The sequence below is a fragment of the Babylonia areolata genome, chromosome 4 (genome assembly GCF_041734735.1).
Source record: "Babylonia areolata isolate BAREFJ2019XMU chromosome 4, ASM4173473v1, whole genome shotgun sequence".
NCBI classification, from domain to species: domain Eukaryota; kingdom Metazoa; phylum Mollusca; class Gastropoda; order Neogastropoda; family Buccinidae; genus Babylonia; species Babylonia areolata.
The window spans coordinates 21,032,419-21,052,904 of record NC_134879.1 but is presented as its reverse complement, the minus strand read 5'-3'; the positions used below and the strand labels follow the sequence as shown (position 1 = coordinate 21,052,904).

Sequence of the window (20,486 nt, the reverse complement as noted above, 5' to 3'; positions counted from 1 at the left end):
AAATTCAGAAGAGTACATCGGTACCATGCAACATCACCTGTGTGTGTGTGTGTGTGTGTGTGTAGAAATGTGTGTAGTGTGATAGTTTTCACTGATATTTTAGTTCAATTATACCTTGGATACTAGGACTTCATTCTGTGGGGTTTTCTTCTTTGAATATTTGTTTGTGTTGTTATGTATTTTTGGTTGAACCATTCACAATGATACAGGTATGTTTTACGATTCAAGAAAAGTAACATAACATTGCAAAATTATACTTCATTATTCAACCAGATCAAAATCATAATCTGTACATCCCATAATTTCAAAAGCACTTTCACCAAAAGTACAGTTAATTTCTTTTCAGAAAAAAAACCATGGTTTGCATTCTTCTGACAAACAAACAACAACAAAAAATGTAATTTGTAGAATTTTTGGTCAATTAATTTATTCCCAGTTTCGCTGAAAATCACCTGGCAGAGACCTTGCAGCTGGAGTTGTGTTTCCCTGGCAGTGAACAGGTTAAAGGTCATGTGAGGGAAGAGCATGGATCACTTGTACAGCTGGCTCTGTACGCCAGTTTTGACTTGGACAGTTTCTGTCCTCACTGGTGAACTTAATTTGAGTACACTGTTTGCTCGCTTGGCTGGTCTGTGTTCTCTGTGTGAGCAGTGTCTGGGTTCCTCCTTGAGTCCATGTGAGCAATATATGTGTGAGCAACGTCCATGTGAGCAATGTCCGTGTGAGCACTGTCTGTGTGAGCAATGTCCGTGTGAGCAATGTCTGTGTCAGCAATGTCCGTGTGAGCAATGTCTGTGTGAGCAATGTCCGTGTGAGCACTGTCCATGTGAGCAATGTCTGGGCTGTTTGATGGGTCTTTCTGCTCCGGTTCACGCCCACTGCTGTCATGGGTGGACTCCTCACTCACACACCTGCAGACACGACACGGTGCTGACACACACTGGTCACGTGTTGTGTTCTTCACATCTGCACAGACACATCACAAGGCTGATACAAAAAAAACTTGCTGTATTCCACAAACATGCAGACACAACATGGTGCCGACACACACTGGACACGCGTTGTGTTCAGAACACCTGCACAGACACAACACAGGGCTGACACACACTGGACATGTGCTGTGCTCCACATACCTACGTAGACACTACACAGGGCTGACACAAAGAAAACTGGACACATATTGTGCTCCACATACCTATGTAGACACTACACAGGGCTGACACACACAAAACTGGACACATATTGTGCTCCACATACCTACGTAGACACTACACAGGGCTGACACAAAGAAAACTGGACACATATTGTGCTCCACATACCTACGTAGACACTACACAGGGCTGACACAAAGAAAACTGGACACATATTGTGCTCCACATACCTATGTAGACACTACACAGGGCTGACACACACAAAACTGGACACATATTGTGCTCCATATACCTACGTAGACACTACACAGGGCTGACACAAAGAAAACTGGACACATATTGTGCTCCACATACCTACATAGACACTACACAGGGCTGACACAAAGAAAACTGGACACATACTGTGCTCCACATACCTACTAGACACTACACAGGGCTGACACAAAGAAAACTGGACACATATTGTGCTCCACATACCTACATAGACACTACACAGGGCTGACACACACAAAACTGGACACATATTGTGCTCCACATACCTATGTAGACACTACACAGGGCTGACACACACAAAAAAAAACTGGACATGTGTTGTGCTCCACAAACATGTGTTCCACACACTTACACAGACACAACACAGGACTGACACAATAAAACTGGACACAAGTTGTGTTCCACACACTTACACAGACACAACACAGGACTGACACAATAAAACTGGACACAAGTTGTGTTCCACACACTTACACAGACACAACACAGGACTGACACAATAAAACTGGACACAAGTTGTGTTCCACACACTTACACAGACACAACACAGGACTGACAATAAAACTGGACACAAGTTGTGTTCCACACACTTACACAGACACAACACAGGACTGACACAATAAAACTGGACACAAGTTGTGTTCCACACACTTACACAGACACAACACAGGACTGACACAATAAAACTGGACACAAGTTGTGTTCCACACACCTGCACAGACATGGCACTGGACTGACACACACTGGACACGTGTTGTGATCCGAACACCTGCACGGACAGGTGAGCGGAACAATCGAACCAAACACACACACACCTGGGTCTCCTGCAGACGGAGAAGTGGACAGGTGGGCTGGGGGGAAGGTCTTGCGCAGGTCCACCGTCACAGGTCGCACCAGCAGGTGGCAGAAGAAGGGATGCTGGCACAGGTATCGCTTGAAGGTGCGGGCACAGCCGCTCTGGAACGTCAACTGCAACAGGAAATACTTCACAATGCAAACAGGCCGCATCACTCACACTCACAGAATCATTCAAACTGAGGACCAAAGGTATCATTCAAACGTCAGATCTGGATTGGGTGGTAGGTCATTTACAATTATTATTTTAGGCCCCATCAATAATAATGCCTAACTTTTCGATGGCGCGATATCCAGTTTCAATGCTGCTCAAAGCAGTAAGCATGATCCAGCATTATGTAAGCATGACAAATAACCCCGCCCTCCCCCACTCTTCTTTGTAACATTCATTTCATGACAGAAAGGTTTACTGCCCTTTCCTAGTCAATTTAGCTTAACTCTCCACATACACACATACAGTGACAAACACACAGTTACATACACAGTTACACACACAGACACTGAATCAGTGAAAGTGACATGAATCCACAAACACAGTGAGACACACACACTAACACACACAAAGAGTGACAAACACACATTAATATGCACACCCACAGACACACGCTGACACACCCACACAGTGACACACACACACACACACACACATGACTCACAAAGTGGTAGGGCACCCTGCCCATCTCTCCCCCGGAGATGTCGAAGGGCCGGCGAGGGCGACGACACCACTTCTCCCCGATATACATGTTCGGGGGCCGGAGAAGCTCCAGCAGCAGTTTGTTGTCCCTGCCCCACAGCCCCACCACGCTCTTCAGGTCAATCTCCACTGTCACCAGCTGCGGTGCCGACTGGACGCCACTGCTATCCCCAGGGGGCTGCATCAGCTCCAGTTTGTACCACATCTTCCTGTCGAGATGACGAACAGGTCTCCATGAATGAATAAGTAGAACGTGGAGTGGCGGCCTAGTGGTAACGCGTCCGTCTAGGAATCGAGAGAATCTGAGCACACAGGATCGAATCCCACACTCAGCAGTATATTCTCCCCCACTTCCACTAGACCTCGAGTGGTGGCCTGGATGCTAGCCATTTGGATGAGATGATATACTGAAGTCCTCTGTGTAGCATGCTCTTTAACGTATGTGAAATAACTCATGACAACAAAAAGGTTGTCCCAGACAAATTTCTGTAGAAAAACGCACTCTGATAGGAAAACAAATGCACTTGCATGCAGAAAAAAGGGGGTGGTGCAGCACTGTTGTGACTCGCGCTCCCTGGGGAGAGCAGAAATTTCACACAGAAAAATATGCTGTCAGAAACAGCAATACAATACAATTCAATACAAGTGAAACTCATCAAGCAAACTCTCATTCAGCACAGCCACTCAACACCTAGGGACTTAAGTTTCAGTTTTTCAGTTTTCATTTTCAAGAAAATGTCAAAGTGTGCAGACTGATCTTTATATGTTACACCACATCTGTATCAAAAAAAAAAAAAGAGAAGAAAAAACAACAACAAAACAGCAGAAACCAGACTTTCACATCAATCCGGCCTTTAGAGCCCACCCTAGTTCTGTGCAAAGAATTAACATAAAATGAGGTAAAATAACCACCCTAGTTCTGTGCAAAGAATTAACATAAAATGAGGTAAAATAACCACCCTAGTTCTGTGCAAAGAATTAACATAAAATGAGGTAAAATAACCACCCTAGTTCTGTGCAAAGAAATAACATAAAATAACCACCCTAGTTCTGTGCAAAGAAATAACATAAAATAACCACCCTAGTTCTGTGCAAAGAAATAACATAAAATGAGGTAAAATAACCACCCTAGTTCTGTGCAAAGAATTAACATAAAATGAGGTAAAATAACCACCCTAGTTCTGAACAAAGAATTAACATAAAATGAGGTAAAATAACCACCCTAGTTCTGTGCAAAGAATTAACATAAAATGAGGTAAAATAACCACCCTAGTTCTGTGCAAAGAAATAACATAAAATAACCACCCTAGTTCTGTGCAAAGAAATAACATAAAATAACCACCCTAGTTCTGTGCAAAGAATTAACATAAAATGAGGTAAAATAACCACCCTAGTTCTGTGCAAAGAATTAACATAAAATGAGGTAAAATAACCACCCTTGTTCTGTGCAAAGAATTAACATAAAATGAGGTAAAATAACCACCCTTGTTCTGTGCAAAGAATTAACATAAAATGAGGTAAAATAACCACCCTAGTTCTGTGCAAAGAATTAACATAAAATGAGGTAAAATAACCACCCTGGTTCTGTGCAAAGAAATAACATGAGGTAAATAACCACCCTAGTTCTGTGCAAAGAATTAACATAAAATGAGGTAAAATAACCACCCTAGTTCTGTGCAAAGAATTAACATAAAATGAGGTAAAATAACCACCCTAGTTCTGTGCAAAGAATTAACATAAAATGAGGTAAAATAACCACCCTAGTTCTGTGCACAAAAAAAAAAAAAAATCAAATGAGGTAAAATAATCAAACAAAATAAATATTTTTGATAAAGCGAAAGATATGTACAAGAGAACTGACTGAAAAGCTTTACGTATCAACATGTGCTGTAAACAAATCTTTCCTGCGCTGAGTTGCCACAGCCACTGACTCGCATCAGAACGCTATCACTTACCTTTTCATGAACATGAAGTAAACCCTGGAATTTTTCCCATACTTCTCATCCTCAATAGTAAACTGGGGGAAAAAAAGAACAAACATGCACATAGGCACATATCAACATTCATGCACACATGCATACATGGGAACAAACACTGGGACTTTACCCCCAACAACCACTAGCGGATACATACATACATGACTGCACATTCACCCAGCTGAAAGAATGTTAAGCCTGAAAAGCAGATACACAGTCACTGCTGCACCGCATGCACAGAATTCATACAGACTTTTTATCACAAAATTTCAAAACTTAAAAAAAAAAAAAAAATAAAAAAACCCAAAAAACCCAAAGGCCAAAACTTTATTTAAACTATCATGTTCGAAACCCAGAAGAAAGCATGGTATTTTCTTCTTATGTGTTTGTGGGCTGCAAGTCCCATGTTCACTTGCATGTATGAGAGGGCTTTTATGTGTATGACCATTTTTACCCTGCCATGTGGGCAGCCATATACTGTTTTCAGGGATGTGCACGCAGAGTATGTTCTTGTTTCCATAAACCCACTGAACGCCAACATGGATTACAGGATCTTTAACATGCATGCTTGATCTTTAGCATGGGTATAAACATGAAGGGGGTTCAGGCACTTGCAAGTTTGCACATGTTGACCTGGGAGATCAGAAAATGAAAAATCCCCACCCTTAACCTACTAAATGCACTGGAACTGGGGCAGAACTCTGGAAACTTTGGCGAGAATGCAGTGCTCTAACCATGTGGCTACCAAACCTGTCACATGGCATTTTGAGTGCCAGCTTATGCCCCATGAGTGAATCAGCATTTGCTGCAAAGATGGGAACTGTGAGTTTGGTTGGGAGGATCCACTGGGATTTTTGCTTTCTTAAACTAATTTTTTCCCTTTTGAATTTGAATTCAGAATGAAGATTTTGCTGCTGTTCTTTATCAATCAGTCTACAGAAACAATCTGTTTTGTTTTTGTTCTTTATTAATCGATCTACAGAAACAATGTTGTTTTTCAGTAAATGAGGCCAAAACTTAAAAAAAAAAGAACTTTTGCAAACTTGGGCCATTTAAGTTTTAGAACCTTTCAAGGACTAATAAAAGGCATGTCAATGATCTGTGCATGTCAAATTTTTCTTATTATAGACCTTTAAAAACTTCTACAACCTCTGTGAACCCTGTATGCATCACTACAGCCACACACCCATTAATTACACAATAATAAACAAGAAGAAGGAAAACAACCTGAAACATTCAGACAATGAAGAAGATATTAACAGATCTACCACATGCACCATCACCACACACAATTAACTTACACAATAAAAACCATATAAAAGTTTTTTTGTTTTTTTTTAAACCTTTTTTTTTCCAAAACATTTTTAAAAAAGAAGAAAAAAACATTACAAGAAAATCAAACAAAAAACAAATACATTTAAAAAAAATCCAAACAACACAAACAAAATCCATTTACAAAAACTACTCAAGAATTGCAAGTCTGGTGTTCCCACAACCCCAATCCTTCACAACACACACAATCATACCTATTCATGCTAAACATTCAGTTTGCTGAATGTTAAGTCTGCACATGCCTACATCAATCATTTAACTCACTGAACCCTACGCCCAAGCACTGCCTTGGCATTGAAATTCATTTCATTAAAACGGTTTCAACCTTCCTGCAGGTGCATAAACTACAATCAAAAGAACTAACTTCTACAGTATTTCTGGCTGTGTCCACACATGTGAATTTGGAGGAAGAAAACAGTCTTCTTTTTCTTCTTCTGCGTTTGTGGGCTGCAACTCCCACGTTCACTCGTATATATTCGAGTGGGCTTTTATGTGTATGACCGTTTTTAACCCGCCATGTAGGCAGCCATACTCCGCTTTCGGGAGTGTGCATGCTGGGTATATTTTTGTTTCCATAACCCACCGAACGCTGACGTGGATTACAGGATCTTTAATGTGCGTATTTAATCTTCTGCTTGCATACACCCACAAACGGGGTTCAGGCACTGGCAGGTCTGCACATATGTTGACCTGGGAGATCGTAAAAATCTCTACCCTTTACCTACCAGGCGTCATCACCGTGATTCGAACCCCAGATCCTCATATTGAAAGTCTAATGCTTTAACGATTCAGCTACTGCACCTGTCGAAGAAAACGGTCAACTTCAGTATATTTTCTGTGCTTTTCAGCATCAATGTCAGGGGGACGTCTGCCAAGGCTGTAAGCTCCATAGGGTTGAATGGGCTGAACAAAACACTACACACCAAATTCAGTTAACAGTTCTTTATATCTGCATACACAACACGTCTGAACAAAATAAAGTCTTCAAGCATGAAAACCAGTCTTCAGTATCTTTTCCCACTCCAATCATTCACGTATAAACACATCTCTGACAACTTAGAGTAAAATCCCCTGAAGTACTTTCAGCAAAATTCCTTGTTAGTAGCACTTACGTAAAAAGAAAAAAACACCTTCATTGTAGTACCTAGAGTAACATCCCTTGGTTGTAGTACTTACAGTAAAAATCATCTTGTTGCAGAACTTACAGTATAAAAAATCCCCTCATTGTTGTGCTTACAGTAAAATCCTGTATCAGTAGTGCTGACAGTAAAAATCCCATTGATATAGTACGAACAGTAAAATCCCCTATTACTGTATTAGTAGTGCTTACAGTAAAAATCCCCTCATTGTAGTACCTACAGTAAAATCCCCTGATTGTTGTGCGTATAGTAAAAATCCCCTCATTGTAGTACCTACGGTAAAATCCCCTAGTAGTAGTGCTTATAGGAAAAAATCTCCCGTTGTTGTACCTACAGTAAAATCCCCTCCTTGAAGTACTTCCAGCAGGTCCCTTATCAGTAATGCTTAGAGTAAAAGTCCCCTTGTTGTATTACCTTCAGTAAAATCCCTTCATTGTAGAACTTACAGTACAGTCCCTTGTTGGTAGTGCTTACATTAAAAATCCCCTGAATGTAGTACTTACAGTAAAATCCCCTTGTTGTAGCACTTACATTAAAACCCCTGAATTAGAAATGCTTACAGCAAGAATTTCCTCATTGTAGTACCTGCAGTTAAATCCCCTCATTGTAGTACCTGCAGTAAAATCCCTCATTGTAGTACCTGCAGTAAAATCCCCTATTTGTACTGCTTACAGTAAAAATCATTGTAGTATGTACAGTAAAATATCCTAATAGCAGTGCTTACAAGTGAAAAAAAAAATCCCCTTGTTATAGGATGTACAGCAAAACCCGGCAGTGGTACTCACAGTAAAATCTCCAACGCACAGCGTCTGGAGGTAAAACCTAGCTGGGCACTTCTTGTACAGGTGGTCAGGTCGGTTGTGGCGGCACCTGCTGTACAGGCTCTGTACGGCGTGGATGTCCTCGGCACAGGGACTGTACTGGTACACACCTGGCACACACACACACACCTGTCATTCACACTGAGACTGTAAACCCAGGCCCTGTGTTGCAGTATGCACTTTGTGCGCGTTAAAGAACCCACGGCAAGAAAAGGGTTGTCTCAGGTCTTGTGTAGCAGCATGCACTTATAGCTCATTTAAGAACCCACAGTAACACAAGGGTTGTTCCAGGTCCTGTGTAGCAGCATGCGCTTATTACAGGCTAAAGAACCCATGGCAACAAAGGGGTTGTCCCAGGTACTGTGTAGCAGTATGCACTTAGCACACGTTAAAGAACCAATGGCAACATGGGTTGTGCCAGGTCCCGTGCAGCAGCATACACAAATCACAAGTAGAACTCACGGCAACAAAGGGGTTGTCCCAGGTCCTGTGTTGCAGCATACACTCTGTGCACATTAAAGAACCCATGGCAATAAAAGGGTTGCCTCTACCAAATTTCTAAAGAAAAACCTACTCTGATAATGATATATATGTGACTGAAGCCTGACTGAATGACACAGGAAACAAATGATGAGCACCTGAAGGCAGCTGTCGGTTGGCCCTACACAGGTAGACAGCCTGATGTGCAAATGACTCAGTTTTTGTAAAGTGCTTCGAGTTTGGTCTCTGACTGAAGATTGGCACTGTACAAATACCAATAATAAAATGACACCACAAGGTGCACTGTGAGCAACCTTGTAAGTGCCCACCCTCTCTTTGCACAAATTCAACCAAAAGCAGGAGTTGGGAGTTTACTGGGTACTTTACCTTTCACGGGATTCAAATCCCTCACTTCATTTCACCATAAAGTACCCCATGCATGGGAAGTCTCTCGGGGCTCAAGGCCCCCTTTCCACATGGTGCTGTGTCCTTGAGAAAGGCACTTTACTCCCATGGCTTAGAGGTAACGCGTCCGCCTAGGAAGCGAGAGAATCTGAGCGCGCTGGTTTGAATCACGGCTCAGCCGCCGATATTTTCTCCCCCTCCACCAGATCTTGAGTGGTGGTCTGGACACTCGTCATTCAGATGAGACGATAAACCGAGGTCCCATGTGCAGCATGCACTTAGCGAACATAAAAGAACCCACGGCAACAAAATGGTTGTTTCTGGCAAAATTCTGTAGAAAAATCCACTTCAATAGGAAAACAAATAAAACTGCACGCAGGAAAAAAATACAAAAAAATGGGTGGCGCTGTAGTGTAGCGACGCGCTCTCCCTGGGGAGAGCAGCCAGAATTTCACACAGAGAAATCTGTTGTGATAAAAAGAAATACAAACACAAATTGCCCCCAAATTCCGCCCAGGTGTGAATGGGTGGGGCACCTGCCACTGGCTTGGGAAGGCTGAAACGGTGGCAGGAGAGGACTGGGTTCTGCCTTCCTACACTGACACAACGGACAGGATTTCACTGCCACCATGGCTGTGGAAGGCTGCTTCTTCCTCACTGGTTTACTGTTTGCTCACTACACGGTGAGTTTGACATAAATGCATTCTTCTTCTTCTTCTTCTGCGTTCACTCGTATGCACACGAGTGGGCTTTTACGTGTATGACCGTTTTTACCCCGCCATGTAGGCAGCCATACTCCGTTTTCGGGGGTGTGCATGCTGGGTATGTTCTTGTTTCCATATCCCACCGAACGCTGACATGGATTACAGGATCTTTAACGTGCGTATTTGATCTTCTGCTTGCATATACACACGAAGGGGGTTCAGGCACTAGCAGGTCTGCACATATGTTGACCTGGGAGGACGTAAAAATCTCCACCCTTTACCCACCAGGCGCCGTCACCGTGATTCGAACCCGGGACCCTCAGATTGACAGTCCAACACTTTAACCACTCGGCTATTGCGCCCGTCCATATATGCATTCATTCTTTTCAGCACACAAATACACACTCATACAATGGATGTGGAGAATGGGTTATGGATCTGACATGGGGGTTGGGCAGGGAAGGGAGAATTACTGAGGAGAAAAAAAAAGAAGTTACAGTGAATTGGTGGGGCATTGGATGGAGGTGTCATCAGTCATACTACCAGTAAGAAAAAAATAAAAGCAAGCTACCCACCACAGAGTGGCAAACAACTTCAGCGACTGTCATAAATTGCTGGAAATCATACAAGCCACCATGAATATCCATAAAACACTATGGGACCATTAAGTTTAATTCTAAACCTTTAAACCTTTATCTTTCAAACTTTTCTAAAAAAAATTGTTCTGTTGATTTTTTGTCGTTACTTACATAAGCTTACAGTTGGGCCAACAGCAAAGTGAGAGCTGTTTGATCAATAGTTTCTTCAATATAATGGAAATCCAAGCTTATGTATTTTGTGTGAAGGACTATGACTCTCAAACAAGGAACCAAGACTGCATGACTCTTAATTAGTGCTGCACCCCTGAGGGTTAGTTGGCCTTTTAGGATCATCCAAATGTTAACTGTTCTATATTAGAACTATAGCTCTCATGGTCAAAAGAGTGGAGATGTCAATTGGGCAAGACACACTCCACTATAATCAAATTCCAGTCCAGAGAGTTAGCACAGCAGCTGCCTCCTCTGCGGTTATGATGTTCATAGTCAGACACAATGGACTATTATACAAGACTAGGCGAGTTACACACACACACACACACACAAAAATAGTGGCACCCCAAATTTCATACAAAGAAATCTGTTGTGACAAAATGCAATAGAATACAATACAATACAATGCAAAACAATACAATATCATAAAGTAAAATACAATATAATGCAATGCAATATAATACAATACAATGCAATAAAATATAATGCGATGCAATAAAATACAACATACTGCAATACATTACATTACAACACAACAACACAACGCACAACAATGCAACACTGCTGCCAGCTGACTGACCAGGACGAAGATGGGTGGGGCAGTGAGGGAGGTCCTGGGGGCAGGCGGCCACAGGGGGCAGGCACTTCATGGGGGGACAGCCCACCAGTGCCGGGCTAAAGGGGATGCAGGGGGGGCCAGGCCGGTCATCCTCCCCCTCCACCATCACACCCCCAACAGTCAGCGGGTGGCACGGGCAGGGATGGTACCTGTGCACACACATACACACACACACACAGAAACGCACAGGTGAAAACATCTCAACAAGGGTCAGTGGATTGTCACACACATGCACACACATGCACACACACACACACACACACACACACACAGGTGTTAAGACATCTCAACAAGGGTCAGTAGACTCCAATACACACGCAAACACACACACTCTCTCTCTTTCACACACACACACTCACACACACACACACACACACACACACACACAGGTCTTAAGGCATCTTAACATGGGTGATTGGGTCAATGGACTGCCACACACACACACACACACACACACACACACACAGGTCTTAAGGCATCTTAACATGGGTGATTGGGTCAATGGACTGCCACACACACACACACAGGTGTTAGACATCTCAAGAAGAGTCAGTGGACTCACACACACACACATACACAAACAACACACACAAAAGTCACACACACAAACACTCAAACACAGTAACACATCACATGCACATATTCTGCTGCTTACATTGCAGGCAAAACAAAACTGCCGCATTTAACATCCCTAAATTGTTATAGTAATTTCTATGCCGCATCAATATCTGACAGTGCTACACACTGAAACACAATAGCAATACATTAAGGATGTATAGTTCATTTGGCAGAGTCATGTTGTATCATACTCTGGACTTAGGTTCGAAGCTTAAAGGTCCTACAGGCCAGTGATTTCATATCCACTGTGTCTAGAGATCGACACAGGAGGGCGAGGGCCAATCCTTTCCTTATGCAGTTTTAACCCTCCCCAATCAGTCAGGTAGCCATTTACACCTGGGTAGAGTGAGGAAAATCAAAGTGCCTTTCTGAAAGGAGACAACACTGTGTTGAAACAGGGGCCTCAAACCCTTATCACTGGTGAAATCTGGATCAGAAAGTCCAATGCGCCTCCTACTCTGGATTCATACAAGAACAATGGCCAGGAAGGAACTTACATTAGACTTTGAACAATTCCTTGTACATCAATGCCACCTACGTGTTGTCAGGAACAGGGGTGACCACATACTTCAGGGGAGATGACCCCGGCGTCCCAAGAGACACTGACGACAATGTCAGGGGCAGCGAGGGCTCCGACATCACCAGTGGGGGCAGCACTGGCACAGTCAGGGGAGACAACTGGTTGCAAAATTTCACAGAGTTCTCTTCAGTATCAGCTGGTGCCGGTGATGACGCTGAAGAACCTCTGCCAGCATGACTAGAGGGTGTCATGAAACCTTCTGGTGGGGAATCACCTGCACCAGAGGACTGAGCAATGGTGGCCACACTGTGTTCTGAGCCTGCAGCTGCACACAGGGATGGGATGGAAGAAACTGATGATGGGGTATCACTCAGTGTTCTCTCACCAACCTCAAATTTCTTTGATAACATGTCAGGTTTTGATTTTGACAAGGGCCATCTTAAGGGTTTGGGTTCGGACTTTGACTTAGCCTGTATTGCTTCAGACTTGTTCTGATCTGGTTTTGACAAGGCCTTTGAAGGATTCTGTTTTGATGTTTCCCTTGTGTTTGACAACGAAACTTCTGAGGACTGTGAAAACTCTGACACTACACTGTCTGACACCTTGGAGGACATCTGATGAGGCTCTGTAAAATCGTTTTCTGAACACTCTGTAGATTTCAACTTCGATTTTGAAAAGTAATATTCTAAAGATTTCCTACATTTCTTTTTGGACCTGGACGTGACACGCTGTGAGAACTTTGTGGTCTCTGATGGTGACAGGGCATGTTGTGAAGTTCTGCAGTGCTCCTCCATAAATCTGTCGGCAGAAATGGCTGACATGTTGATGGTCATGAACTGCACACCATGTGCTCTGGCAGAGCTCCAAGGCCATTGAGATGCCATGCTTTCACTGGCTTCCTCTTCACTCCGGCTTGCAGGCGATTCCAGTTTGGGACAAACACCAGCAACACTGACTGATGTCCCTGGAAGGTCTGACTGATAGGACTGCTTTGATGGGGGTGCTGGTAATGTTAAACAAGGAATTTCTGTTGAACTCGCAGGCCCCATAGGCTCTGAAAAGATCAATTGCAGAGTTTCATCTTCAACAAATGGGTGAGGTGTTACTGGGGGTTTCTGCTGATGTGGAATGGCCAGCAAGGTGTTCCAGGCATCAGGAGGGTCAGCTGAAGTGTGGACAGCAGATGGTGGCTCACGCACCAACGTGGAGGATGATGGCGGTGAAGATGCTTCCACGGCAGAGACTGCACACAGAGGGAAGCTGGGTAGTGATGCTGTTAAAACAGTGTTCCCCGACTCACACCATGACATACATGACAGGCCATGGCTGAGTGATGTCACTGATGACAAGCTGTGGTCAAACAATGTCAATGAGGATGACAAGTTGTGGTTGAGTGATGTCACTGATGATGACAAGCTGTGGTTGACTGATGTCACTGATGACAGGCTGTGGTTGACTGATGTCAACGATGATGTCACTGATGACAAGCTGCAGCTGGCTGACATCAAAGATGATGTCACTGATGACAAGCTGTGGTTGAATGATGTCAAAGATGATGCCACTGATGGCAACTGGTTGTGGTTGAGCAATGTCACTGAACATGGTGCACCAGTTTCACAGCCACCCAACGCTGTCAGCCCACAACAGCAGAGGTGCTGGGGTCCACTGAGGGGCGGGTGCGAGGTGCCAGCAGGGACAAACGGACAGTCTGCATGCACGCTGCCAGGTAAGTCTTCCTCACTGTCGGGGGGAGCACTGTCCCAATCACAGCTTCCAGCATCTCCACACTGGAACAGACGCTTAGCCAGAACAGTCAGATCCGTGCGTTCTCCAGCCACACAACACGTGTGACTCTCTGGTATAGGAAACGCAGGTTTTGCTTCACTCGCCCTCACCACAGCACCAGGGTCAAACTGTTCAGGATCCAACTCCCTCTTCGAAATCTCTTGACAACCATGCTGACCTGCTCCACTGCTGCTCATTGCCTGGCTGCTCATGTCCACGCTTGGGGTGTTTGTGGTGAGAAAATCCCAATCATACCTGGTGTCATGAGGAACACCTGGGTGAGTGACAAGCGAAACACCAAACTGACCTGGATGCTCTGAAGAACTGCTCTGTCTGAAGACTTCACTGACAGGCCCAGGACGTTCAGCGGATGGTGCAGACACAGACACGCCTGCCAACCCAAAAAGGAAATTTTCCGGAAAACAGACACCCTGACCTGACGCAGAAGTATGCACCGTCCTGCTGAAAGACTGATGATGCCTGTCTGTGCCAGTGTGGAAAAGGTCCATCCTGTGACCCCCGTCAATGGGGGGTGAGGGGGGGTGGGCTGGAGACACAGCATCACTGATGCACCAGGAAGGCAGGAGAGGACGGGGAAAGGTCTGAACACTGTCATGGACAGCAGTGTGTTGGTGGAGAATCTGTAGCAGCATGTCCAGGCTGGGGTCACCAGGGTCACTCGGGTCATTGAGGTCACTGTCCACATAACAGTTCTCTGGATTCCTGTGTTCAAGACCAATCTCCTCCTCCTCCTCCACACTGTCTGTAGAACAGTGCTGAGAAGTGACAGTGCTGGACACAGCAATCTGTGAATGCAAACATACACCAACACTCCTTTTTATCATTATTATTATTGTCTTCTTTGTTCTTATCATTTTTTCATACTGATGAAGGTCTGTGCATTATCTCGAGGGTAACACTGGTACATGTTCTGAATGTATAGTGAAAAAAGGAAGAAATCAAGCATAATTTGGAAATACATTGTATTGCATCAATCTATCAATCAATATGAAATATATTACTTTTATTTATTCATTAACACAATCATTTATCTGGTAATGGTAATTTATTCTGAAAATGTGGGATTTTAAAAAGATAAAGGAAAGATGGAGAGAGACAGGGGAATGTGAGAGGGGGTCTGGGGGAGGAAGAGACAGACAGGCACCCAGACAGACCAAACAAACACCAGATTAATAAAAACTTAACAAATGTACCACTCTCTGAACACTAAATTCTGCAAAAATAGTAGTCCATTACTTAAGAAACAAACAGACGATGCATTGTGCATGACTAGAATAAAACAAGAATATGGGGGAATGAGTGAGAGGGTGAGAGACAGACAAAAAAAAACCAAAACAAAAACCAAGGACAGTGCTGAGGTCAGATCAACCATGGGCACCTTTGGTTCCTGGACGCAGGACGTGATCAGCACTGCTGAGCCACACGGCTGTCCAGTACCACAGGCAGACTGCATGTCTCCTTGCTCAACTAACCGGAACTCTGGGGACTGTACCAGCGTTGGGATTTCTGCAGTTTCCCTCCTGTCTTCATCCACACCACTGCACTGTCTTACTGACCCCACTGTGGATGGTTTGCCCCCATGATGGCCAGAGTTTTCCAGGCCTTCCATCCACTGCTTGCTGCCATGATGGCCTGAGTTTTCCAGGCCTTCCATCCACTGCTTGCTGCCATGATGGCCTGAGTTATCCAGGCCTTCCATCCACTGCTTGCTGCCATGATGGCCAGAGTTTTCCAGGCCTTCCATCCACTGCTTGCTGCCATGATGGCCTGAGTTATCCAGGCCTTCCATCCACTGCTTGCTGCCATGATGGTCAGAGCTTTCCAGGCCTTCAATCCACTGCTTGCTGCCATGATGGCCAGAGCTTTCCAGGCCTTCAATCCACTGCTTGCTGCCATGATGGCCAGAGCTTTCCAGGCCTTCAATCCACTGCTTGCTGCCATGATGGCCAGAGCTTTCCAGGCCTTCAATCCACTCCACCAGTGCATCCACCTCCCCAGTGTGTACAGCATGGGCTTCACAATGTCTACGCATGGTTTTTCTCTTGGTCAATGAGGTAAACGTTTGGCATTTGTTCTCCAAGGGAACTGGAAGTAACACAGACTGCGATGTCTGTGATTCTCTATGCCATGGTGCATGACGGGCAGTCAGCTGTGTGTGACCTTCAACAGACTTGTAACTATGCTGCTCAAAGTTGGAAGGTAGATTCTGGCCAATATCAACAGAGCTGAGATTTTCAGAGCTCACAAACATCGAAGTTGGTGTCAGTCGGTCTACATCCCATCTTGACTCATTCAGGAAACTGTCCTTGCTAAAGTGATCAGGTGAGACTACATGTCCATCCAATGAAAGAGGAACAGGGTTCCCCAGTGTCCCTGTATTACCTCCAGGTGGGATGTCAGGCATTCCTGTTAGGACAGATGACGTATTCACCATTCCATCTGCCATCCATTTTGGTGCAAAATGCTGCACAGGCACTGATAAACCCGCTGCGTTCTTTTCCCAGTGTGACGCAGCGTCTTCTGTCTTGTGCTGTGTAGATCCTGTACAACACTCTGTATTTTCCACATCTTTTGCACAGCCACATTCAGAACTGACTGACTGACAGGATCCAGCTGGCAGCAACGTCTGACCATCTGTCAAAGACACCTCAGCACCAACAACGGCATCAGAGTCCACAGATACAGGCTGTAAACTTTCAGTCGCCCAGTTTTCATCAGCAGTGTTTGGTACTGTTCTAGAGGGACAGCTTTCATAGCTTTCTGTGTGGGTGCTGAACAATTCTGGAATGTGCGGACTGTATGGAGGACTGTGATAACTCCAATCTTCCACCTCTTCCCACGCCAGACGTTCAGCAATTGACACAAATGCTCTGCTGAAGGGATGTTCTGTGGAGGTATCAGAAGTGGACACTGAGGCTCTGTTGAGGGGCTGTTCTGTGGAGGTATCAGCAGTGGACACTGAGGCTCTGCTGAGGGCCTGTTCTGTGGAGGTATCAGCAGCGGACACTGAGGCTCTGTTGAGGGGCTGTTCTGTGGAGGTATCAGCAGTGGACACTGAGGCTCTGTTGAGGGGCTGTTCTGTGGAGGCATCAGTAGTGGACACTGAGGCTTTGTTGAGGGGCTGATCTGTGAAAGCATCAGTCCCAGGCGTTTCTTCTCGAGGCGCTGTACTGCCACTGGCTGACTGATGGATTACCAACATAAACGGAGCACGATACAAAGCTTCAATTTCACCATCGTGAATGGCTTCAGAGCTGATGTATTTGCCGCATTTTTCCACAATGGGGAGGCTGCGAACGAGGTGTTGCCTTGACCTCTCACTTTCTGCAGTCCCCGTAAGTCCTGAACACCCCTGGATTTTGTCTGTGTCCGTCTGGCTGAATATGTCACGGTCCTCTCCATCGTTGCCAGAGTCTGAGTGATAGACAATGGTGGAGTGTTCATCCAACACTATCTGTGCTGACCAAGCACTGCTGTAGTCTGTTTCATGGCCACAGCATTTTTCAGTCACATCACCCACAGCTTCCTGACCTTTTGTGACAGCATTCACATCCTGTCGACCTCCTTCCTGTGCTGTCTCATCTAGTTCTGGTTCTGACAAGTTCCCAGGGGAACCACAATCATGCCGACTCCTGTTCCGATCTTTCGATGTGCTGTTAGAGCCACGGTCATGTCTTTCAGTTCTGCCTCTTGCTCTGCTAGAAAAATTACCGCTGTCGAGTTCTGGCTCTTCTGTTGCATGAGCATGGCCAGATGTGTCACTGAGACGTTTAGTTCCACTCAGGTCTGGTATATTATGACTGCTATGTGGATGATTCATGCCTTCTAATAGGTTTTTATAATAATGAGAGTTTCCCACACTTTCAGTTCCTTCCAGTGTGTTTTCATGACGATGATTGCCATGTACTCTTCCTTCCTGGGCGGTTCTGCAACAATGACTGCCATTCACACCATCACTTCCTTGTGGGGCTTGTCCATGGGAATGATTGTCATCCAGACAATGATGACTTTCCGACACATCTTTGTCACTGTGCGCACTGTCCTGGACTTCCACTCTACCATCCACAGCATCCTGGCAACAAGCACCCTCTCCTTCACTCAGGCCATTGGAGTCATACTCTTCTCTGCACTGTGGAGTTTTCACAGCAGTTTGCACACTTGATTGTGGACCAGTAGACTGCTGGCTGATTTGTGTATCAGTAGCTAGTTGACAGGTTTGTTGTATATCAGTAGCTAGTTGACTGGTTTGTTGTAGATCAGTTGATTGTTCACTGGCTTGTAGATCAGTAGCCTGTTCACTGGTTTGAAGATCAGTAGATTGTTCACTGGCTTGTAGATCAGTAGACTGTTCACTGGTTTGTAGATCAGTAGCTTGTTCACTGGCTTGTAGATCAGTAGCTTGTTCACTGGTTTGTAGATCAGTAGCTTGTTCACTGGTTTGTCGTAGATCAGCAGCTTGTTCACTGGTTTGAAGCTCAACATACTTTTCCTCTTCATCAGTTGGCTTACTAATTTGCCTTTGTTCTTCAGTGCTTTGTTGAACAAATACAGTTCTATGCACAGCAGTTTCATGTCCTGGACTGCACTGCTCATTTGTTCCGCTATTTTTTTGTTGGGTTTGTTGTTCCGTCCAGCTCCCATTCTGCCTCACTGGCTGTGAATTCCCACTTTTGGACCGACACACAGGCACTGATGCTTTCTTGTTTTGTTGTTCTCTTTGTTCATGGCTATTCTGATCACTGTGTTTATTACCTTGCTCACTAATAGGCAGTCTCACCATGCTAACCTGAGGGAAACACTGAAATGCATTACTCTTTTTTCTGGGTTTCCAGTCTGTGTTCATGTTTTTTTCAGAGCCCACAGAGATGGTGGGTTTTAAACCCCCTGTTATGACACTTTGAATGGTCCCTCTTTTAGTCACTGCCCCAACAGATGACACGCTGTCACCTCTCCCAACATCTGGCACTCCGGTCAGAGGAACACATCTGTTAGTTGACGTTTCTGTGCTTATGTCTTCAGAGACATCCAAATGTAATTCTCTGTCCTGTCTATCAGCATGTGGATGATCACTGCTCCACGTCTTACCACATTCTTTGGCTCTTTCTTGTCCAAGGCGACAGACAAGTTTGGATTTTCTGCTTGGTGGCTCATCAGCGCTTACGCAGTCTTCTAGCTTTCTCTTCTCCACTTCCCTTCCTGTGTCTTTCACTAAAAGATCCATGTTTGTGGATGTGCACAACACCTGGGCAATGCTTTCTCCAGCCTGATTGTCCTGCATGAGGTTGCTACTGGTCACCAGTCTAGGTGTTTCAACCGCAGCCCTGTTCCGAACACCGGCTTCCAGCAGCATCTGTCTGACTGTCTTCTTGCGCACATAGTCAGAGGGGCAGTAGAACTCTCCCTGTCTGGTCTTCAGTTTCCCCACGGACTTGGCACTGCGCATGCGTCTGAGTTTAGCAAGTGCCTTCTGTGACTGCTCCTGGCACTCGGCCTGAACTGCCACTGCAGTGGCAAGTTTCTCCATGGTCTTTGTTCTGCAGACCCCAGTACCCGGCAAGTACCCGTTTTCCTTGTCAAAGGGGTACATGAACACCTTGTTTCTGAACTGGTGCAGGTGAAGTGGGGTCTGCAACCCTTCCTGTTCACCCAACCCTCCTCCCTCCTCCCCCAGCCGAGGGGGGAACCATCCTGGCATGCCAGTTTCTTCTGGTCCCTTCTTTTTCCTTTTATTACCCCTCCCTGAACACTCGGCAGATCTGGTATCTGGGTCAGTTACTTGTGTCAACTCCAGCAGCATAGAACCATTTTCATTATTCTGTGTTCTATTCTCTGTCAGCATGATACTGGAAGATTTCTCGATGTCACGTACTCTGCCACAACTGTCAAAAATGTCACTGGCAAATGGAGAAGGCAGCGGTGTGGCACATGAGCTCAGCTGGTCACAGCAGGGACCATCAAGGCTGGGTGAACAGTCTGCAGTGGATCGAGACATATTATGATCACTGACTCTGGCAACTGTGTATGGGAGATGAATTGCTGCTGAGAAAGGCACACTTGCATCACCACTTTCATTGGGGAAATGCGCCTGCAGAATTCTGGATCCAAAGCAATCACCATAAACTGAGTTTGGTGGTATAGAGCTAAAGCTACTACCAGTATGGACAGGACCATTGTTTGGAACTGTTCTAGGAAAAGAGATGTTGTCAAAGTGTTGGTTCAAGAAGAGGACTGATGGAGTTTGGGAACTACAGGGATTACCATTAAGGTTGGATGAATTTTCTTCA

At 44.9% G+C, this 20,486-nt stretch overlaps 1 protein-coding gene across 2 annotated transcripts; it reads right to left on the bottom strand.

Annotated features, from left to right (window-relative positions):
• Positions 1 to 3: 3 nt before the first annotated feature.
• LOC143280944 (uncharacterized) lies at positions 4 to 20,194 on the bottom strand. Of its 2 annotated transcripts, none has more exons than XM_076585759.1 (8): positions 15,581 to 20,194; positions 12,415 to 14,987; positions 11,220 to 11,407; positions 8,206 to 8,351; positions 4,929 to 4,990; positions 2,936 to 3,182; positions 2,240 to 2,393; positions 4 to 966 (listed from the first exon to the last, which is right to left on the bottom strand). In XM_076585759.1, exons 1-8 carry the CDS (start codon positions 20,192 to 20,194, stop codon positions 596 to 598), a joined length of 8,355 nt encoding a protein of 2,784 aa, XP_076441874.1. In that variant the 3' UTR covers positions 4 to 595. The 2 variants fall into 2 exon arrangements, with proteins under 2 accessions (XP_076441874.1, XP_076441876.1); XM_076585761.1 differs by having other exon boundaries at positions 809 to 911.
• Between the last annotated feature and the right edge of the window lie 292 nt (positions 20,195 to 20,486).